Source organism: Drosophila grimshawi, unplaced genomic scaffold, assembly GCF_018153295.1.
Source record: "Drosophila grimshawi isolate 15287-2541.00 unplaced genomic scaffold, ASM1815329v1 contig_1367, whole genome shotgun sequence".
NCBI classification, from domain to species: Eukaryota; Metazoa; Arthropoda; class Insecta; order Diptera; family Drosophilidae; genus Drosophila; species Drosophila grimshawi.
In genome coordinates, this window is record NW_025062889.1 from 12,641,617 (window position 1) to 12,664,858 (window position 23,242).

At 41.7% G+C, this 23,242-nt stretch overlaps 3 protein-coding genes across 7 annotated transcripts; 2 read left to right on the forward strand and 1 right to left on the reverse strand.

Annotated features, from left to right (window-relative positions):
- The first annotated feature begins 847 nt into the window (after positions 1 to 847).
- On the forward strand, positions 848 to 17,397 carry LOC6560157 (AF4/FMR2 family member lilli). 3 transcript variants are annotated; one of them, XM_032734035.1, is made up of 8 exons: positions 848 to 880; positions 6,315 to 7,158; positions 8,254 to 8,439; positions 8,543 to 9,747; positions 9,823 to 9,976; positions 12,176 to 12,448; positions 16,887 to 17,011; positions 17,068 to 17,397. In XM_032734035.1, exons 2-8 carry the CDS (start codon positions 6,351 to 6,353, stop codon positions 17,188 to 17,190), a joined length of 2,874 nt encoding a protein of 957 aa, XP_032589926.1. In that variant the 5' UTR covers positions 848 to 880; positions 6,315 to 6,350; the 3' UTR covers positions 17,191 to 17,397. The 3 variants fall into 3 exon arrangements, with proteins under 3 accessions (XP_032589926.1, XP_032589928.1, XP_032589927.1); XM_032734037.1 differs by having other exon boundaries at positions 9,829 to 9,976; XM_032734036.1 differs by having other exon boundaries at positions 17,071 to 17,396.
- Positions 17,398 to 17,732: 335 nt separating this feature from the next.
- LOC6560034 (angiogenic factor with G patch and FHA domains 1) lies at positions 17,733 to 23,174 on the reverse strand. Of its 3 annotated transcripts, XM_032734039.2 has the most exons (10): positions 23,103 to 23,170; positions 22,802 to 23,044; positions 22,633 to 22,732; positions 20,054 to 20,190; positions 19,804 to 19,899; positions 19,128 to 19,554; positions 18,546 to 19,043; positions 18,366 to 18,483; positions 18,201 to 18,300; positions 17,758 to 18,142 (listed from the first exon to the last, which is right to left on the reverse strand). In XM_032734039.2, exons 2-10 carry the CDS (start codon positions 22,997 to 22,999, stop codon positions 17,975 to 17,977), a joined length of 1,842 nt encoding a protein of 613 aa, XP_032589930.1. In that variant the 5' UTR covers positions 23,000 to 23,044; positions 23,103 to 23,170; the 3' UTR covers positions 17,758 to 17,974. The 3 variants fall into 3 exon arrangements, with proteins under 3 accessions (XP_032589929.1, XP_032589930.1, XP_032589931.1); XM_032734038.2 differs by having other exon boundaries at positions 17,733 to 18,142; positions 22,802 to 23,174; XM_032734040.1 differs by lacking the exons at positions 19,128 to 19,554; positions 23,103 to 23,170 and adding an exon at positions 19,619 to 19,718 and having other exon boundaries at positions 22,802 to 23,079.
- On the forward strand, positions 21,083 to 22,604 carry LOC6560456 (hexokinase type 2). The gene has a single exon (XM_001986588.3). It carries the CDS (start codon positions 21,170 to 21,172, stop codon positions 22,532 to 22,534), a length of 1,365 nt encoding a protein of 454 aa, XP_001986624.1. The 5' UTR covers positions 21,083 to 21,169; the 3' UTR covers positions 22,535 to 22,604.
- Positions 23,175 to 23,242: the final 68 nt, after the last annotated feature.

Genomic DNA, 23,242 nt, shown 5'->3' on the forward strand with positions numbered 1-23,242 from the left:
TCAATTGCAGGCAATGCTATTGGCCAAAAGCGTTGTAGTCCTTGAGCACGAAGCAACAAGTAAATAACAACAACAACAACAAGAACAACAACAAACCGATTCTCAAATCTCAAATCTAAAAAAACCTTGCGAGGTTCTCTCTATCCCACTCTTTATCTTTCTCTCTCTCTCTCCCTCTCGCTCGCTCTTTCTCTCTCTCTCTCTCTCTTCCGCTGTCTGTCTCTCTCGTCGCTGTCTGTGTTTGCTACCTAAACGAGAACTTTAGTTTTCAAAATTCAGTCGGCATTCGACCATCAGTTGAGGCGCACGTTTTTCACTTCGTCCGAAGTCGAACGGAAACGCAAAGTTTCCAATGATTTGTTTCGCGAAAATTGGTCAATTTCAATAGAAAAAAAAACACTTAAATTTTGTGTTCCAAAAATATTTGAATAATTAATTCGATTTATATTAATTTATTTATAATTTGTATAAACCTGCTCAAAGTATTTGTAAACTATGTGAAGTGTAAGCATAAAACGCGCTAAAAAGACACATATAAATACGTCAATTATTGTTTAGCGTAGCAGTATTTTATTTGTATATTTTGAATTAAGTACTTATGTATTTTAAAATTGTAATTCATCACAATAAATGTCGAAGGTGTAAAAAGTCAAACAGCAGAATATGTGACGAAGTTTGTATAACTTCTCGGTTCTCGTGTGGAGAAAATCTCATAAAACAACGTAATTTAATTTATTAATTAATTAATAAACGAAAAAAACGGTATTAAAAATTATCGTATGCTATGTCATTTTCTAGGCTAATCTGAGCCTTAAATATATATATATATATATATATAATAAATCAAATAAAATTGTTTTGAAAATTTTAGCTAAGACAGGTAAGAGAGAAAGAAATGCTTGACTTTGACTATAAACATTTATATCTTAACCTGTACGAAAATATAAGATAAAAACAATCGATCTCTTTGTAGTGTTAATTCACAAACCAATTGCGTTAAGTTTTCAAAAAAAAGATACAGAAACGAAATATAACCGAATTAACACCTCTATGCTTTACCAACCAACAAGGTGTGAAGATTTCAAGTTTTGTTTTTCTTTAGAAAATTGTCTGCAAACAGTTTCGTGCTTTGCAGCTGCAACAGTCGTTCACAAATTTACACTTCACTTCCATTTTCCCCATTGCAAATGCAATGCAATACTGAAAAGATCACAAAAATAATACAAATAAAAGAGAACAAATATTTCCACGTATATTTGCGAGACTCAGACAATAACAAAATTCTTGCATAGTTGTCAACAGAATAATCGAAAGACTCAATAACAGATCCAATTTCATGTGCGACGATATTTATTTTCATTTCGCTGCGACGACGACGTCGACTTAATGGTTTATTTCTTTTATATATTGTGCTCTCCGGCTGCAGACAGTCAAAACTTCCAAATAGAAGACGAAAACAAGCAACGAATACAGCAATAGTAAAACACAGTAGTTGAGACAGAGAGAGAGAGTGGGAGAGAGAGATAGAGTAAAAAGTAAACAACAATTTCACGCCACTAAAATGGCAAATAAACACCAAGACCAACAACAACAAAAAACAATCTGAAAAGTAAGAAAAAAAAGCGCGCGCGCGTCTAAACTTTGACAGCAGCAATTGCAATCCTGCCGATTTCCTGTTTACTTAAGCGGTGACTGAGACCGAGACTGAGACTGAGACTGAGCTGCTGCTGGCGTTAATGAGGCGTTGTTTTCAACGCTGCTGTCTTCTGTGTGTGATTAGATCACAGAGTTCCAGATACAGCAGCAGCAGCAGCAGCGGCAGCAACAGCGGCAGCAACCACAAATATGTGCCCAGCACTTTGGAGTGTCGACTGTTTTCGGCCAACGCTGCGTATGTGCAATGCAAACGAACGCGTGACGTTCGAACGCTAAGAAAACAAACAAGCAAACAACACCCCAATGGATCACATGATGCGGCTATGTATCTCTCTATAACTGACTGGCCTGTGGGAGGCTCGACTCACAAACACACACACACACACACACACACATAAGCACATACACAATGCACACAGATACGAGTGTAGCCGGCAGTCGGCTCTGGCCAACCAAAGCAGCAGCAGCGTCAGTTTGGCTACTCGATTGACCGTCGTCGTCGTCGTTGTAGTCGTCGTAGTCGTCGTGTGTCTCGGCGGTCGTCGATTTGATTTGATTTGTTTGTTGGTTTATGTATATTTATTGAAAATTTACTGCTTGCATAACAAACGACGACGATGCTGCTGCTGCTGTTGCTGCTGCTGCTGCTGCTGCTGTTGGAATATGCAAATTGCGTATGCGTAAGTGGGCGGCATTTGTTGACACACGGTTAGCAGTTCCGGAAGAAGGGTAGAGTGTGGTGAGTGCGGCGACCCGGACTGTCCAAATGTCATTAATCTCGCGCCAAAAAACTGTGTGTCTTTACGCTTTTGACGCGTCGTTTACTTTAGCTTGATGAGTTTGCTGAAAGGAATTTCCTGTTGTTCCTTTTTGCCAGTCGATGACAACAAATATTTCCAAAGAAGCGCCCCGACTGCGCTGGTTTATGAAACCAAAAACGCCAATTGACCCTTTTTGGGTTTTATTTTTTCGATTTGAACCTACCAACAACAACAACAACACATTGTGATCCGCAACACACAGTTACACAGCGGTTGAGATACATAGATAAAGATACAGATGCAGATACAGATACAGATACGGAGAGCAAGAGACCAAGAAACAGACCCAGATACAAGCCCAACGCCAGACTCAGACCCAGACTGGGAGCCGCAAAAAAGTGCGACGTGCGCTAAAAATAACTCAGGTCGGTAATCGGAGACTTGGCGACTGTTGTCGGCCCCGACTGCCTTCGCGTCCACAGCTATTGCGCAATCGCGGCGGCAACTTTGTTGCCACACCAGAAGCAGGAAGCAACTCAAATGCCTTTAGACTTGGGGGTTAAGACCCGTCAACGCCTTAAACCAGGGGAATGCCAAACAAAATTTGACATTGGGCGTGTAGTATTTAACTACATCTATCTGTAGATATAATATCCCAGCACAAATACTTAGAAATCTTTAACATTTTAAATCATATTTGTTATCCAAGACTTGAAGTATTTAAAAGAGTTCATTTTGGATTGTTAGAAACTTATAAAGTATATATATCTAAGCAACTCTGCCAATAAATGGTGCATAGAAAAAAGGAGAGTGTCCACAAAATGTTCTCAATAATTGAAAATAAAAATTAAATTCGCTGCAAATCATGCTTATTTATTAACTGCAAATAGATAATTATATAAGACGCGTGTTTTTAATTAGCGAGTTGTTTTTAATTTTTGATGCCTTTATTTGTTCTATTTAACAATAATTTCGCACACATTTTCTAATTGAATAGTTTACTTTGGGCAAGCATTTATCATGTGCTAACGAGCATTTGATGAGCCACAATATGCATATCGATTTTTCTAGTATGCAACTAAATGCGATACCGTTTGCATCTTTGGTTGCACGTTGCAAGTAATGAAATTTGGCACTTCTTCTGCTGCTCTTTGGCTTTTTAGGCGCATGATTTTGAAATTTTTGTTTTGAGTGTGCTTCTTCTGCATCTTCTTGTTGCGGCTGCAGAATATAATGCACTTGTTGCTGAAGTGCAGCAGCCACAGCAGCAGCAGCAGCAGCAGCAACAACAACAACAGAAACCAGAGGATGCAATTCAATACAAAAAAAAAAAAGTAGTAGAAAAAAAAATGTTTTGCGAAAATCCAGAATAAATGCCCAAAAAACATGAAAACAGGTCTTTAAAGTCGACGTCGCGTCGGCCAACGGTCAAACTGCATCAAGCTAAAGGCAGGCTATATAAGAACATATACATGCATAACTATGCTCCTATATACATACGTTTATATAGGTATATGTAAGTAGAAATATATACAAAATGTATATATGGCTGTGTGTGTGTGTGTGTTGTTATTGGGTTTGGCAATGCAGTTGCTAAGCTTTTGCCTGCTGCGGTGAATGCATTTTATGCCGTTGTTGTTGTTGCTGTTGTTGTTGTTGCTGTTATTGTTGCTGCTGTTGCTGTTGCTGCTGCTGTTGCTGTTGTTGCTGTTGTTGTTGTTACTGCTACTGTTCCTGCTGCTGCTGCTTCTGTCGTTTGCTGTGCTCCTTTAAACCCAATGTTTGCTGCTTTTATTGTTGTTTCGTAAACACTGCGGAATTTCAAGCATTTGAGCGAAAAAATAAAATGTAAAAAGAAAAACAAAAACTGCAAGTACAGTAAACACTCGAAATTTGTGCAATTTATGACATGCATAAACTAAATCAATAATAACAAACGAAACAATCATAGAAAGCAGTCTCCACCAGAACTTTGCAAAAACAAAAAGCAAATATATTTCGAAAAACCCACTGACTGCGCCGGGTCTAAAAATAGCCAAGCGTCTTGCACGAGACACGACAGGAATGCAGCTCCAATGCAAGTGCGTGTGCTGCACTTGGACGTGGTCCGAGCATGTCCGTGTGTGTGTGCGGTGTGTGTGTGTGTGGATGCAGACAGCGTCTGGCAGACCGGGGCTAACCTGGAAAGCCACCAGGCGGCAAGCCGAGCGAGCGACCGTCATATAAAATGTCGCAACGCATGTTAACGCAATAATTTTTTTTTTTTATTTATTTATTTATTTTTTATTTTTTTTTATGAACATGAACCACGACGCAGTAGGTCATTAATTGTTTACGAGGAAATGTGCAATGTCTGGCGCGGCGCAGGTAAACGCAATGGCTAAAGAAATAACTTGAGTTGGCGGCAGCCTGATGGGGCTAATTTTTGATGTGGCAGCAGGAAGGGTAGCTGCCTGGGGGCAGCTCCACTAATTTGGATGAAAAGACATTGACAATTGCTGTTTTGAGGCAGCTCTCAAGGACGTTGCCAAGTTGGCCAAATTAGGATGCTTGAGTTAACTAACAGCAGCATGCACAAGTCACACTCCAGTCACGTTTCGCTTCGCTTCGTTTCGTTTCGTTTTGCCTACTCGATGCAATTGTTGCATGTCTGTCTTGGCCAGTGTCGCCAGGCCGCCGTCTGTCGCCGCTGTCTGAGCCGTCTGCATATGTTGGCTTGAGCACGTCCTTAATGTCATGACGATGACGGCAGCAGCCAAAAAATAAAACAAATGCCAAACTAGCGCGTCAAACAAACTGCAAGTCACACAGCACACAAACGCAAATACAAACACAAGCCACAGGCAGACAAACAGACAAAGAGACAGAAAATGCTGGAGCTGGAGCTGGAGCTGGAGTCAAAGGCTGGAACTGGAGACGAAGACTTTGGCTGAAGACAAACGCGACTGCATTATGCGCCAAACCTACCAAAGCTCGCGCACCTGCCTCTGCCTCTGTCTCTGTCTCTGACTCTGCCTCAGTCTCTGCATCTGCATCTGCCTCAGTCGCTGTCACAGCCGCTGTCTGCGTCTGCTGCGCCGAGGCAACATTGCAGACAACGACAGCAGCGATGACAGCAACAGCAACAGGTTCTTTATTTTTAGTAGTCGCATTTTGAAAACCGCCTGCTCAATGTCAACTCAACGTTTGAGACTTAATTGTTGCCTCTTTGCAGTCTTTTCATATACCCTTTCAAAATAGTATTTCAATTTGGTAACTGTATTCAGCCAGATAAGACTTATTATGACTTTAACATTTTTGCAATGCCCTGAACAGTCTGTACAGTCTGAGGTTGATCTAACAAGGACGTCTTTTCTACATCAGACAGCAATATAAAATATCAACAATTTGTTTAAAACTTAGTTTTTTTTTAGTTGGTTTCGAATAAAATCTAATCACATCCAGCAAAAGTATCTTTTTTAAGTTACCTCAGCCAAGGTCAGGATATAAATATTTTTGTGTCGATTAATTCAAAAGGACTTTATCAACCCGAAATCTGAAAGGGTATTTACCATTCTGTACCAGCAAGATAGCGCTTCTTATTCGATTATTTGTTTTTATACAAAACATTCTTTGTGCTTGACTGGGTGTTGTAGTTGTTGTTTTTGTTGCTGCTGCTGCTGCTGCTGTTGTGGTTGCATTATGCGACTTGAAGCATGTGCTTCATTCAAGTGGCTGCTGCAGTACGTATGTTGTATGTTGCTTGTTGTATGTTGTATATCTTAAGTCGTATGCGTATGCACGTTGTGCTGCCTAACATTGCTTCTAAAATACTTTGCTGAGATATTTGTGCGATATTTAATTGAAACTGCTTACGCATTTATGTTGATTTATAAATCGTTTTGATCTTGCTTGCAGCATTCATCAATTGTTGTGCTCGCCGATCGCCCTGTCATGCAGCTGCCACAAGCAAACAGTCAGAACAATTTGACATTTCTAAAATCAAACTACAAATACAAGCGCAGAAACATGCTGACAATGCGCGCACTTCCGCTCGAAGCGCGTAAGCCAAACCAATTAGCGACAACATTGTCAATGACGAAGACGTCAGCAACAGCAAGAGCAACACGAACAGCAGCAGCAGCGGCAGCAGCAGTAGCAACGGCAGCAACAGCGGTGGCAACAACTCATCGCAAATGTAGCACAATTCTAAGTTTATTTATAGTAATCATATGGAAGGCTTTGCAAGCAATGGCCAATTGCCTGCGTTATGCTGGCCGCATAATTGCCAAAGCCAATGATGATGATGATGATGATGACGATGATGGGAATGCGTATGTGAATGCTGTCCATGACCATGACGTCAATGTGGCCGCAGTGAGACAATCCCAAATACAACCACACTCACACTCAGATTCACACTCGCACTCGCACTCACATTCATATTCACGCACTACGCACGCCGGCAACGACAACGACAACATTGACGCTAATGACGAGGTGTCATCGGCACGTGAACAACAACAACGACAACTGCAGCAACAGCAACAGCAACGACAACACCAGCAGCAACATTTATCTAGTTCTAGTCCACAAAAGAGCAGCCGCTGCACGACAACAGCAGCAGCAACAGTAGCTGCAGCAACAACAACAACAGCAACAACAACAAGAACAAGAGCCATGTTGCCGGTAGCAGGCAAGTCTGGACTTCCATTGATGACTTTGTTAATTGCATTGCTGCTGAGCATGCGCCTTGCATCGGGTAAGTAGCTGCCCAGATACATTTCACACTCTTTACTCATCCGGCCTGACCCAAAATCAAAATGATTGCCATTAGTGCCACACGCACACACACACACTCGCACACACACACACACAAACTTTATGAAAGTGGCGCCAGTTTGTCAATCGAGCGTTTTAAGTATCTTTTTACATACATTTCGGAATCTCTTTTTTGTTTCTGTTTATCTGCGTTCATTCGAAGTGATTGAACGATAAATGCGACACATTGTACCAAATATGACGCAATTTCTCACAATATTCTTATTTGTTTATCCCACATGCCAAACCAATCGAAAGCAAAGCAAATCAAAAAAAAAAAAAACGATATCAGAAATCTTAAAAAAGCGGGGAATGAAAACAGTTTCAAACGGTCAATTCTGGAGCTCGTCTGTCATTTATTAGCACCCGGCCTTTTATTAATCAGTTAAACATATAAATATATATATTTTGCATTCCTATTTTGTTATTTTTGTTTTCGATTTCGATCAGGGGGCCTTATGTCATTTGCTTTTTCTTCTTCTTCGATTAAAAACAGTATTTGATCAATTCCAAGAAAATTGACGAGAAGTTGCTTTGCAAAAATTAAATGCGACTTTCTTGAACTGTATTTAAACATTTTGTTAACTTAGTTAACTTAGAACTTAATTAACAAGCTGATAAAATGTTTTATGACTTGTAATTTTATTATATATTATATAATAATAGACTAGAGCTAATAGTCAATTATACAAAAATTAAACAGATATTTATATATTAGTATATATTAGTTAATCGATTTCCATTTGACCTAACAAAATGCAATCAAAAATTAAATAGTATTATTAAAGCACACTGCTTTAGATGATTTTCAAAAATGCATGTAAGGCTTTCAAAATTGTATTGTATTTCAGTGTTGTGTATATTGTGTTATTAAATGCGGCCAGTATCTCATTTATATATTTGAAATGTCGCATTTGAAAAATGTACTTCATAAGTAAATTGCATATTTTGAAATGAAGATTCGAATGGGTGTTGGGGCAATTCATAAACTGAGTACACGACCAAAATTGGCATGTTCTTCGATTTTATTGTGCAGCTGGCACCTGCTGGCAGACGCATCTGGGCAGCGGGAAGTGCAATCAAATATTTTCAACGAACATCACAAAATCGGATTGCTGCGGCGCCAGCCAGACCTTCTCCTACACGGATCGCGAGCTGAGCAGCGTCGAGTACTTCTTTGCGACGGCCATCGGAGGCGGCGTCGAGTGTGCACCGTGTATAGGTGAGTCTGTAGCCAGACTTTAGATTTAGATATGCCACTTAGATGTCTCGAGACAGCGGCAGCTATAAAATTTATGCGATTTCTGTACAAACCTTTTTTGCAGAGAGCTGCAAGGGCTTCAAATGTGGGCCAAACAAGAAATGCGTGAAGCGCAAGGGCAGACCAAAGTGTGTGTGTGCGCCCGAGTGTGGAGCAACACTACGCCGGAAGCAGCAACAACAGCAACAGCAGCAACAGCAACAGCAGCAACAGCAACTGCAGCAACATCACAGAGCAACAGAGAAACAGCAACAACAGTCACAACAACAGTGGGCGTCGTCATTGTTGTTGCCGTCGTCGTCAATGCCGACGCGCGGTTCACGTAGTCTAAGTAGCGAAATTACAAACAGCAATTTAGGTTTAGATGGCGCCAAACGCCAGCATAAACAAAGCGACAACAACAATAACAACAACAACAGCCACAGCCACAGCAACGGCGCTGATAACCAAAGAAAACAAGAACAACAGCAACTGCAACGTATGCCAAAGCGAGCAAGTCAGCGAAGGGGCGCACAGGGCGAAACGAAACACAGAAGACTTTTGATTATAGACAGCAGCAATTTGCAAGAGCAGCCCACAACCAGACGACTGCACATGGAGCACACCAGCGACAGCGACAACAGCGGCAACAGCGGCGGCAAAGTGAAAATGCAGATGAAGGTAGAAATGGAGAGAATGACGCCAACATCGGCAGGGGCAATGCGGGGCAGCGAGCGGCGCAGACATAGAAAAAATAACAGCAGCAACAGCGACAGCAACAACAATGGCAAACACTTAACAAGATCAATGACGACGGCAACAGGAGCCAATGACTCGTCCGCTACGCCTGCGCAGACGGCTCAGTCTAGACACAAGTTGGCAAATGCTAATGAACCCGCCAACGACATTAATAGACAGTCGCAGCAGCACCAGCAGCAGCAGCAGCAGCAGCAGCAGCAAGACAATGCGCCAGCTCGAGTCAGACACCAACATCAACAACAGCAACATGGTCCAAATCACGAACAACAATACGACAACGGAACGAAGCAGCAGCGCAGGCGTAAGCACAAGCACAACCACAAGGATCAGCAAAGAATGGCAGCGAATACCACAATGTCTGGGCTTGGGTCTGGGTCTGGGTCTGGGTCTGAGTCTCAGTCTGGCGGACGTCGTCGTCTCTATCTGGCTGAACACGGAAGTGAAACGGCTGCGTCATCCAGCAGCCGCAGCCACTTGGATAATGCCGATGATTTAGCATTTATGGCTGGAATTTATGAGCCAGCGCCAGTGGTAAGTCACACATTTCCATTGCATACTCTTTGGGGCCAGCGCACATTTTGCAAATGCTTCTTCTACTCATTGCAGCAGCAGCAGCAGCAACAGCAGCACCAACAGCAACACACGAATCCGGTTTGTGGCAGCGATGGTCGCACCTACAATACAGAATGCCAGCTGCGCAAACGCGCCTGCCGCACCAACAACGCCCAACTGGAGGTTGCCTATCGCGGCCACTGTAAGAGTGAGTGTCAGCATAAGTTTGACTTTAAGAACAATAGAAAATTTGAAGTATTCCACGTGCAGATCAAGTTTATTTCAATTCGATTTCGATAACTTAGATAGATGAAAATCTATTGCCGATTGCAATAAATTCAACAATTTTAAAGAAATAGCTTTCTAATTGGATATGAATTTGAATAAGTCAGAACTGTGGGTCGGGCCTCGTCGAGTCGTCTCAAGAATGTAAAAATAATCATTTTAAAATAAAACAAACCAGAACAAAACAATGCAAGAGAAATTATGAGCAAGATCCAGAACTTAAAAGCCTAAACGAACTCGACGCGCTCAACTCAAAATATAAATTTGTTTTCTCTTTTCCCAAGCAGAGATTACTTTAATCTTACCATTAAATGTTACTCAACGTGTCGAATCGAGCCAGTTCCTTTTGATTTGTATTATCGTCGATATTTTTAAAAGCGTTGTGTTGAACTAATTGCAAATGATCAACAAATGTCATTAAATTTAAAATACTATAGCAATTACTAATATCTCAGTCTGTGCGAGGCTAAATTTGGAACTATTAGCAAATTAACTCTACTTTGCCAGCGATCACTGCGAGGAGTGTGAGTTGGACAATTTCGAGTGTACTCGCGTGCCAAAATGCAGCACCGTCTCAATAAGATTAGATGACAAATTATTGCACATTTCAATTACGGCCAACAACTTGTCGCCAGTGGTAAAATCAAGTGAGCCAAGAGCCACTGGCCAGACAGACCACTGAGAACATGCCAATCGATCGATGCCTCGGACCTGCCCTCTTTGCGAAATATTGTGTAATAATTTAATGATACAGGAAGCACTCGCAAACATGCTCAAATGATCAATAAAAACGTACAAGAACGATGAGGAGCACACTGTTCTGCGAGGCCACGCAGAACTTGTTGGATTAGCCGCAAGCAGCAAGAGGCAAACAGCAAGTTGCAAGCGGCCTGTCGCCTCTTGTTGTTGTTGTTGCTGTTGTTGCAGTTGTTGTTATTGTTGCTGTTGCAGTGTGTGTTGCTGGCTGCCACTGCCGTTTTATGTCTGGCAACAGCTACAACAACGCTCTAACGTTGGCGCGTGCCGATCTGGCAGCAGTTTTAGCTTCAGCTTTAGTTCCAACTCCAACATCAGCTTCAGCTTTGGCTTTTGTGGAATGTGCAATCGGCAATCTGGAGATCTGGCAATGGCCATGCAATGTAATGCAAATATCTCGGCTACAACTCGCCTCCAATAATACTCACTCGTAATTTTGTGCAGAGAAATGAATGCAATTTTTTTTTTTTTTTTGCCAGTGTCACAGTTGGCGCCAAGGCGTTTCAACGGCCCATGTGCAATGATAAATTTGACAGTTTATAGCTATCCATATACAGTACTCTTACACACAAGCACACACACATTTGCACACACACAGCATCCACACACAGTAGGAGTGTGCGGTTTTTGGCGCTAATCATAGAAATTGGCAAACAGTTTATTTATAGGGTAATCAGCATACATAGCCGTGTATATAGGAACATATGTTACAGAGCTGCATAGGCAAGGTGATTTCTAAATATCTTCCTATATAACTATTTCAGTCAGGCCATATACATATCTATATGCACATAAATCCGACATATGTGTGACAAGTTTGGCGGATTTATAACACATATGTACTAGTTGTTGCCAAGTGTTACATAAATCATTCAATCCATTCATTTATTTGCGATTTATGCTCGATTTCTCATGCTCTGAGGGTCAATTGGTGACAGTAGGTGTTCGATAAGCAAATAGACGGCACAATTATCAAATTAACACGTGGATCAAACTATGGCTATGTTAAGACTAGTGCATATTAGTAAGAGTTTTTGACATTTTCGGCGTGATCTAAAATATAATATTAAACTTAAATTGTTTTTGTAAAAATCTTCTATAATCCAAAAGGAAAGCTTAATATACAATTGCTTGAGTGATTACAATTCAAATGTTGAATAAATTGATTGAATATTACGTTATTCACTTGTGGCAGTGGAAAATGAAGGAATTATTATTAACCCAAATTTACAAATAGTTTTACACAGATTAGATGCAGTCTAAAGTCTGACTAAATTTATTATAATGTGCAGAAGTCGTTACGAAATAAAAATTGTATCTGTTTTATAACTTTTATTTAATGAGTGTTGATTTGATTCTCACACAGCCAGCTGCAATGGGGTCCAGTGTATGAATGGCCTGAGCTGTGTAGAGGATCAGTATATGATGCCGCACTGCATAACGTGCAACATCGAATGTCCCTGGGATGACATAGCATATGATCTGGATGGCGATGGGAGGCCGGACGAGTCGGTAATTGTTGAAGAACGTGCGGTTTGTGGTGTCGATGGCAAGACTTACAGGAGTACTTGTGATATAAATCGTATGATTTGCAAAATTGGACGATCAATTGCAGTGGCATATCCGGGACCGTGTCGAGGTAAGTGCATATATCTGGATGTTACTTGTGGTGTGTATAATTTGTACATTTGATGAATGATAAGCTTAAAAGCTCTATCAAATTAAGACACTTTTCCCTGTGGAATGGCAAATTATTGCCAGCAATTGCAGTTTCAGTTGCTGCTGTTGTTGATGTTGCTGTAGTCATTCGCTCTCTCGGATGCTGTTGCTGCTGTGCAAACTTAACAACAATCAACGCAGAACCGCAATTTTGCATTTGATTGACTTGACTTGACTTGACTTGACTTGGCTGAGGTTTCGAGTCGACTCACAACCACAAGTAATTGTTGTTGTTGTTGTTGCTGTTGGTGTTGTTGCTGCCGCGTTGTCGTTGTTGTCGCGCTGTCGTCTGCAACTGCCGAGCCATATCAAGTTACACTCGGCGTTTGTTGGCTGAAATTGCCACAGTTGCTTATACGGCTCCATGATTGCCAGCAATTTGATTAGCCAGTTGCTGTTGCTGTTGTCGTTGTCGTTGTCGTTGCTGCATCTATTGTTGTTGTTATTGTTGCTGCCACTGCCAGCATTGCTCTACTTTAGCTGCGCATCTACAACGACATCGTTGGAGACTTGGGCATAATTCATGCTTATTAAGTTTGTGGTTAAAAGGCGATTGATAGACTCCGATTTCCAATTAATTACATGCAAACAGCTGCAGCTGCCCACCTACAATGGGATGCTGTTGTTGCTGCTGCATCTCAACAGCAACAGCAACAGCAGCAGCAGCAGCAGCAATCGTCGCCGCCTTGGTGTCAGTCGCCGCACCAATTAAAGGCGTGGCGGGTGTTGCATTCTCGCGCGCCATATCTGTAGTTGGGCGACAGTCAGACAGAGGGACAGACCAACTGACAGACGACTGCCCAAACTGGTTTAGTGTGTCAGAGGCGGCTGTCGGCTGCAATTGCGTGTTAATTGCAGTGTTTTGTTGCAAATTACAGCCCGCAATTAATGTTGAAACAAAATAACTAAAAACCAAAAGCAGACCAACTAAAAGCCAAGTCTCATCAGCAGCTGCCTTTAAAATAAATTTCGTTCTTCCCAGCCACCGACAACTACAAATATTTTAAACACTATTCTTGTCCATTTTGTCTTTGATTTGCATGTTCTATGGTAGACGCGTGTGGGCATAGTCTGTGTATTTAATTGGCTGGCAACCAATGCCTAATGAGTTTTATTTTCTAGATAAATACTCTGGTGATGAAAACATGATTATTACTATTAAATATGGCATTAAACCATTTCTTGATATACGAAAACGGCTTCCAAGTCAAAAATATTAACATTGTTGTACATTCCATAGTTTGAGCATTTAATTTTATTTATCTTTTACTATATTATATTAAATATATATTCATTTTTGCTTCAATCATTACTTTTTTACTTCAGCTTAGCTATGCTCCAATCAATTTATCAAAAACTCAGATCATACCTTTTGAAAATAGTTATAAGAAAAGAATTGTCCTATTCACAAAACGTATTCATTCCATTCACATTACACAGTTGATGTATATTCATGTATTCATTCATACATACAGCTGCCGACTCTTCAAGGCTGTTGCCCCAACTTCGTCATTAGTTTTGCTGCTGCCTGCGCTGAGAAACTCATAAATTTTGCACATTTTTTGCTGCTCCTCCCTCCCCGTAGCTGCACGTCCCGCTCTTTGGGCCTGGCCAAGTTGTTGCACGGTAGCCGTATACTAAAATAAATTAACATCATTAACAATTATTCACTTTTGCTTTTAGCACAAATGTGTGCGCCTTGCATGTGTATGAGTGTGCGTGTGTGCGTACAGTTTGTTTGTTTTGGATCTTGCTGATGATCTTGGCATGCAAAGGCTTCTGCTCTGCTCTGCTCTGTTCCTCCAGCTCCTGTTCCTGTTCCTTTTCCTTCGCCTTCTTATTTCAGTTAGCTTCTGTTACTACTATCTCCTCTTTCTCTCTCTCTCTCTCTCTCTCTCTCTCTCTCTCTCTCTCTCTCTCTCTGTCTTTCTCTGTGACTTTATGTTGATCGTCAGCAGATAAAATAATGCCTTCACACAACCACACACATAACTGCCGTATACCTCTCAGTCTGTTTGTTTTCGAGCATTTTATCTTTATGGTTAGTAAGTTTATGGTTTTCGTGAGTTTGTGTGCTTTCACATAAATATTTGCTGAGTCGCGATCAAGCCAATAAGACCCAAAAAAAAAGACTAGGGACGGTAAGTTTGCCCCAAGAAATATGACTACACGTACAAGCCATTAAAAACGCCATTTTCGCGACGACGACGACGACGACGATGACGATGACGATGTCGATGGGGATGGTTGTGGATGGTGGATGGTGATGGGAGAGGGCGACGCAGGTTCAGTGATTGCAACTGTCCGGTCCGGTTGAGTCTGCTTCAGTACCTCAGTCCCCCAATCCACCACTTTTGTCTGGCTCAGCGTCTGCTGCGTCTGGGCCGGCTGAAGTTTACGATCGTATTAAAATCACCTTAAGCAACACGCAATGCCAAAATGGCCAGACAACCCAGTCCAGCCAAGGAAACACACACACACACACACACATATGTATGACCCACGACCACAAATAATCTCTCTTTCTCTCTCGCTCTCTCTATCTGTCTCTTTCTCTCTTTCTCTGTGCCTCTGGCCATGCCATACAATGTTGCAATAAGTTCCGCCAACCAGCCGGCAGCAGCGACTTAGACGCAATGGACTGGCGGCTGGCGGCTGGTTGCCCCTGGCGTTGATTAAACCACGTCGACATAACAAATTACAGTTGGCATGCATTGTGACGGTATTATCAGGCGATGCAGCCATGCAGCCACGCCGCCGAGCCTCGACATATTCATCGCAACCAACAAATACAAGTGCGTCGGGTCGGGTCGGTGCTGGGCTGGGCGGGGCGGGGCGTGGCGGCGGTCTGCTGATACTGCCTTGCAAAGGACTTTCAAGCCTACAGCGAATATTGACAGTGGAAATTAATAAACTTGATCTGTTACGAATTGCCAGACGGTCAAACTTTCAATCAATGTCGCTGCAGCCGGCAGCACTTCTGCAAATACAATGAAAGCTCGCTACAATGAACAATACGTTTCCCGATTGATTTGCATTTAAACTGCATTACTAAACAAGTTAGAATGCTCTAGTTGAGACAGCTCCACTAGCAGATACCCTGAAGCCAGCTTTTGTCTTGCATATCTTAGTTTGTTCAATATCCAAATATCTATCTATGCGCATCTTATTCGATCTTAATGAAATTTTTTGTTGATCAATAATATGTCTGGGTATGTTATATATTGTATAAATTAATATATCACTTAGGATAATTATAGAGCATGGCTAAATCGACTCGACTCGACTAAATATATCAACTTTACGGAGACAATTTTTCATTATAACCTTTTCCCAATTTTTAATGGGTGCAAGTAATAAGATAATAATATATTTACATAGATTCACTGTGCTCAAAAGCACAGAGAACATTTCCAATTTATGCAACATTCAATTTGCGAGTGCTCACTGTATTTGCATCTACATCTGCCACAAATGTCCCGTCACCGACCCCGCTAAGCAATTACGCACAACATTTGCCGCTGGGCATTTTGCAACATAGTTGGCAAGTTCCAAGATCATGAGTAAGATAAATGTATGCATATATATATATATATATATATGTCTGTGTGTGTTTGTGTACATTTGCGGCTGCGCCGCTTGGCTGCCTTAAGTTAAGTTGAGTTGAGTTGGCCTGGCCGCCGTTTACTTGGCTACCGTCTTGCGCATATAAACAATGGGGCGGACCCCTCATACATTGTATGTGAGCGCATTCCCATGCCTGTGGTGTGAATAATGTACCAGCTTTGAAAATTGCGGTGTGCGGCTCGAGATACAAGCCCAAACGACACCCAATTTAAAAAGGCAAAACAGCTAAACGCGTTTAAGGAAATGGCCAGAATCAAAATTATGAAACCGTCAAATATGTTGAACAAACAATAGTACTAAGGAAGTATCCGTATTAAGTTCAAAGTCATCTTGTCTTGCATGTTAAGAATACATGCCATTTACTATATTGACCACACACATATGCGTATATATACCATATATATATATACTTTTATCCTGCACTTCATCTTCTGTGTATGTTCCCTGTCATTGTATAAAAGATGAAAAATACACACGAAATTTTGTGGCAATTCCAGCTGCCTGTCGCAGTCAAAAAGAAATCTTGAACAGCACCTGCCAAGTTTCACATGATTTTCGACCAGGATATGCGCGAGGAGCCATTAAACCGCACCTGAAATGCTACACATATAAAATAAGAGAATGCAAAAAAAAAAAACTTCATCTTAAGTGGAAGAGCTGCTTCAAATGTATGACTCGTAAAATTTATTTGAATTGTATTTCGTTTTTTTCCTTTTTTTGGTTTTTTGCAGCGGACCGCGTCACCTGTGCGGACATCAAGTGTGGCCCGAAGGATACTTGCCTGGTGGACCTGCAGACGCACATGCCGCGTTGCGTCTCCTGTCGCTACAAATGCGCCCGCAAGCAGCAGCGAACGGTGAGTAACAGCATTCTGCATTCATAAAGTGAAGCCTTTAACAGCATTTTCTTCAGCAGTTCCGAACGGATAAAATCTGTGGCAACAACAATCACACATACAATTCGTGGTGTGAGATGCGCAAGGATTCGTGCGCCACTGGCTATTATATTGGTGTGCGATCCACTGGCGTATGTTAGATCAAATTAGCGAAATATATAAAAATCACATTAGCACATATATACTTATATATATATACATAAATACATATATAGAGCGTATATAGAGCGCATATCTGTGTAGTTCCAACATCCAAAGATTCTCGTTGTGCGTTTTGTTTGAGTTGTAAACATTGCAAGGGCATTAAGCTGCTGCCAACTTTCCACTATATATATATATATCCAAATATATATATATATATATATATATTTATTTGATATATTTATATATATATATATGCAAATGGCAAAGTATTGGCGCATTTTGTTATCAACACTATCATAAAAAAAAAACAAGTAGAACAAAAACAGCAAAAACGTTTTCATAAATAAAAACAATTCTTATGTAATAGATCCATGGCAGAAAGAAAACCACATATCTTAAGAGGCTTTTGTATTTAACATATAAACATAAACTAATTCATAATTAATTTATATACAAATTGGTTGGTACGAGCATTTCGTTCACGTTTACTTAGCCACTGTATTTTCTATTTTAGATTTTAAAATATATATATGTATATGTTTTTGTAATTTTTTTTATTATCTTATTGTATGTTTTGAGCGAAGCTAAATTAATTAACTGACTGATAGCTTAACCTTATATAGCAGGATTTTCTAATTAAATAATATATATACGTTTGTATACCTATATTTATATATAATATATATATATGTGTACTTATGACCGCATCATGTTTGAGTAATTGTTAAATAAATGTGTTTCAAACTTAAACATACCTACATATAACATATAACATACATTTCAATCGCTTTCATCAGTTAATTCAAATATATCTTTAGCGCGCTCATAACGCGCCTGTGTTATCTTCAAATTGGCCAATTTACGTTTATCAACAGGCCGCGGGGCGGTCGACGCCAGCGGTTCACTGCTGCCAAGCCCGGTGGTGCCTTCATTGGCCACCACATTGATCTTGTAAGGAGAAATAACAATACAATCAAATAAAAAGCTTTCGTTTATCATAACTTACAGGTGTTAACAGTCCCTGATTGGTTTTGCCCAAAGTTTCGCCCTTCTGCCAGCCCAGTTTGCTGAGCATTTTAAAGCCTTTGTTTGAGCTGGAAATCTCGCTGTGAAGGAATGTTTTGTAAAAAAAAGCCTTACATCTGTTTTTCTTGTGGTGCTTTTAACTTACGTGTTCACGCAGGCCACCTCTGTTTTCTCCTTATCCGTGCTGCTGCCCACTTTGATCCGCCGCTGTGCACTACGATCGTTGTAGTTGTGATTCACATTGCCGCTAGCCTCCACAAATTCTAAGTGAATGCGAGAAACGATAAGTTAAACTCATGCTTAACTCATTCAACTATTTACTCACTTTCATTCTCCAAACCGTATTTCTTTTGCAGTTTCTTCAGCTGCTCCTTGTGTGTGAGCACATTAGCATTTGTTGTTGTCGCAGCTGATGCGGCAGTTTGCGTCTCAATTAGCAGGCCGGGCTCACACAAACCGCACGTGCTGTTGCCCTCGTGCACATGACATAACAACCTGGTCTGGCCAATGCCAATGACACTGCCGTGCACCAGATCCTGTGTCTCACTAGCCTCCTTCGATTCGGACATGCGCACACCGTTAAGCACGGTGCCGTTGCGGGAACCCAAATCGCGACATTTGTAAACGCCCTGCTTTGTGTCATAGTGGAAATTTAGATGGCTTTTGCTGACATTCACATCCGGTATGATGACATCGTGAGCACCTTCGCGACCTAGCGATCCGCCCTTGTAGGTGATCAGGTGCAGGCTGCCCACCGTCAACTCCTGTACATTCGTCTCCTGCACAATGATGCGCAGCGAAGGCGGATATTTCTTGGCAATGTCTGCAATGATCAAATATAAAATTCATTAGAGAAATAAAAACTTGGTTTGTGTGTGCAGGATAAAAACGCGAATTTCTTAAACACCTTGAAAACGGCTGGAAACCTTGAAGTGGACCACACTACTGTCGCTGTTGCTGCCGTCCGCGTAGCTCGACTTGGAGCTGGAGCTGCTCGATGACTGCGATAGCTCGCCATCTTCTACATCATAAGATTTACGCGATCGCTTGCGGCTGTTGTCATTATCACTGTTATCGCTATCACGATTTTTGTGTCGCTTTTTGGACTTGTGACGGTTCTCCTTTTTCTTTTTTTTCTTATGCTTCTTTTTGGCCTTGCGTTTGCTCTTCTCAGCGCGATCCTTTAGTAATTGTTTCTCCGTTTTGATTTGCTGCAAAGTGTCCTTATCGGTTATGACGCCGCCATATTCATCAAATTCCACATCGTCGTCCTGGCCATCATCGTCAGCCAGCTGCTTGCTGCCTGTTTCGCCTTTGCCTGTCGCACTGTTCGCCTGGAACCAACGAGAAGAAAAGAAATCCGCGTTTTTATCGCACATTCGAAGCCACAGCGCTTACCTAATGCATTGCAACGCATTTGGTCTATGCTTAGTTTGCGAAAACATTCTAACAGTCTACTAGAATTAACGCCTTGATCGAGACGCTCGCTTAACGCACACTTGCAGATACGAGGAAGGAGGAAAAGAGTCATGGTTAATCAATTTGGTGTCTTTTCATCGGGTGGAGACCACATTCTGACTCACCTGCACCTGTGCCTGTGAGTGAAACTCGTACGAATCTTTCGCCTGATCGTAACTATAATAACAGCCCGTATTGCCATCGTAATAAAGCCCGTATTCCTGACAGATTCAGATTGAGACAGTGAGAGATTAAGCAAATGTGATAGAAGCATGTGCTTTGATGCAGATCATCATTACTGATAACCTACAAAAGTCACTAAGCACATGCATTGCATGGGACATCATAAAGATTACGTTGTTGTAAATGACTTACCGCATTATAGTAGTAGCCAGTCTTGGGATCGTAGTACATGCCAGATGTCGGCTCATAGACAAAATTGTTCAGGTTCTCTGCGTGTTTGGCCGCCTGACGCATCTCGTCGACAAAACTGAAGGCATCTGTGGCCGAGACTGCAATAAGAAATTCATCAATTGAGTAAACTATCACTAGTAAACTTATCACTTATTTACAATATACTTGACCAAATGTCAGCCTATTTACAGCCCCTTCCTCCCTTCCCTTCCCTTTCCTTCTTTTCCCAATCTAAAACCGGAAACTGGCGCTAATCTCTCGTGTAAGCCAGTGTACAATGCTTGACGCACTTTTTTTCAAATAGTAAAACTAATAAAGTCATTAAGATTAGGCAATTGAAGGGAAGCTCAGTTTTAAAGCAAACTTGTGTAAGCATTTCTAACAGCTAATTCAAAACATTGTGTTTTAATACCTTCTTATCATTTTGCTAAATATACTTTTTGATTAGCGAAAATGTAACCCATAGAAAATAGGGTTACAGTCAAAGTGTAAAGAGTTATAAATTTTATATGGTAGTTAAATAAGAAGATATCATATCAGGAAATATAAATGTCATATCAATTTTCAATTTGTGTTGTGTTGCAAATAAATTCTTGGTAAAGTAAGAAACACTTTCTGAAGTGATTCTGCATAAATTAAAATAGTCCAAAATATGAAGGGACATCATTTAATGATTATGTTGTATAAAGCAGGTTTCGAAATTGTTTAAAATCATAAGAAATTAAAAGTTATTGAGTACAATTTAGATTATTTTCTGAAGATTTCAGTAATTGCTCTTAATGTAAAACAATGTAAAATAACTAAAAACGCCACTATCAACAGAGGCTGGCGTTTAGCACAGGTTGCGTATTTCTATTTAGCTATAGAGCTGCATTCGTTGTTTATAATTGATGCCAAGATTGTATAGTTAGTTTTTACGACTGGTGAATTGCAGTGCGAATTTCGAGCAACGCTTATCAGGAGCAGCGATGTCGACAGCGTCGCCACAGCAGCAGCAGCAGGTGGCGCTAGTTAGTCGTTGCTCATTGTTCGAGCCAGGCAGTTGAAGCAGAAGCAACAGTTAACAAAAACAAAAACATGGTCGATGTGGAGCTGCGAGAACTTATGCAACCCTTTGTGCTGAGCGATTATCAGGTGCAAGAGGTGTACACACGGTTCTGTACTGAGATCGCCAAGGGGCTGAGACGCAGCACAAACACGCAGGCTGTCACGAAATGCTATCCCACGTATGTGCAGGATTTGCCAACGGGCGATGAGATTGGCAAGTATATGGCCCTGGATCTGGGCGGCACCAATTTCCGTGTGCTGCTCGTCACGCTTAAGGGTCATCATGACGCGACGGTCGAGTCACAGATCTATGCCGTGCCCAAGGACTTGATGGTTGGACCGGGCGTTGAGCTCTTCGATCACATTGCCGAGTGTCTGGCCAAGTTTGTGGAGAAGCACAACATGCAAGATGCGTATTTGCCGCTGGGGTTCACCTTCTCATTTCCGTGTGTCCAGGTGGGTCTCAAGGAAGCCATGCTGACGCGCTGGACCAAGGGCTTTAGCTGCCCAGGTGTCGAGGGCGAGGATGTGGGCCTCATGCTACACGAAGCCATCCAGCGGCGCGGAGATGCCGACATTGCAGTTGTGGCCATACTCAACGATACAACCGGCACGCTAATGTCCTGCGCTCATCGCAATCCCGATTGCCGTGTGGGCGTCATTGTCGGTACCGGCTGCAATGCCTGCTATGTTGAGCATGTGGATAATGTAGAGCTGCTCGAAACGGAATTCAAAAGCGATCACAAGCAGGTCATTATCAATGTGGAGTGGGGCGCCTTTGGCGATAATGGACAGCTGGATTTTGTGCGCACCGAACACGATCGCGAAGTGGACAGTAAATCGATCAATTGCTCCCAGCAGCTCTTCGAAAAAATGACATCGGGCATGTACATGGGTGAGCTGGTGCGCCTCACGCTACTGCGAGCCCTCGAGCGGAATACCATATTTAAGCTGAGCACTAAGCGAGCGGAATTCGCCATCGTTTTGCGGACAAACACAAATATATTTGAGACGAAGCATATTTCTGAGGTGGAAGACGACTCCTTTCCGGAATTCTCAAACACAAGGCGCATTATCAAGCAGCTATTCGGGGTGGAGAAGGCCGCCGTCGAGGACTGCCAGAAACTCAAGTACATATGCGAGTGTGTGTCTAAGCGCGCTGCCACCTTGGTGGCCATTGGTATTAGTGGCCTAATTAATAGAATTAATGATCGCAAAGTGGTCGTCGGTATCGATGGCTCTGTGTACCGCTATCATCCGCATTTCGACGCCTACATACGGGAAGTGATGCACAAGCTGGTCAAGTCGGACAAGGAGTTTGACATTATGTTGTCGGAGGACGGATCTGGGCGTGGCGCAGCGCTAGTCGCCGCCGTTGCCAGCAAAATCAAGTGAACATCCAACAGTCCATTAGCTACTTGTTTGTTTCAGTTGAACTTAATAAAACATAAGCATAATTGTTAAATAGTTTATCGATCTCGTTTTACACTCACGTTCCTTGCTGGTCTCCTCTGCCTCTCCCCGCCCGTTCGGCCTTTCATTGTTTGCCTGTTTGTCGTCAGTTGTCACTTCAGTGCACTTTTCCTTATTCAGCTGCAAGTGCAAGAATTGGCTTACATTAGTTGTTATTTGAGTTGAGCAACGCGATTTGTTGTTGCTCACAAAGTGCTTTAGTTTATGTTTATATAACGCAATCTTTGTGTCGTATTTTCTGATGATGCCATGCAACTTCTCAATGTACGTGTAAAGCTGCTTCTTCTCCAGCGCCTCCACATCGTCCATCGATTTCAAGTCGATGTAATCGTGTGTGGAATCCTCCCCTGTGGATGCCTGGCCGGCATCAGGCTCTGCAGTTGACATTGCTTAACGGTTATCCCGATTCCCCGAGTGAGGACTTAGATAATTCTGTCATTGCTCATAGTTATTTCCAATTATTGTTATTATTATTATTATTATTATTCACTTTGACGGCGTCCTTTTTTCACAACTCAACATCAAATTTCTCACCGGTAACAGATGTTTTTTCTTTTACAGTGCTGGGTAATGCTTAGGCATTTGTTTTCAGCGATGAGCGATTTGGAGAATCAGAGCTGTCATATCGGA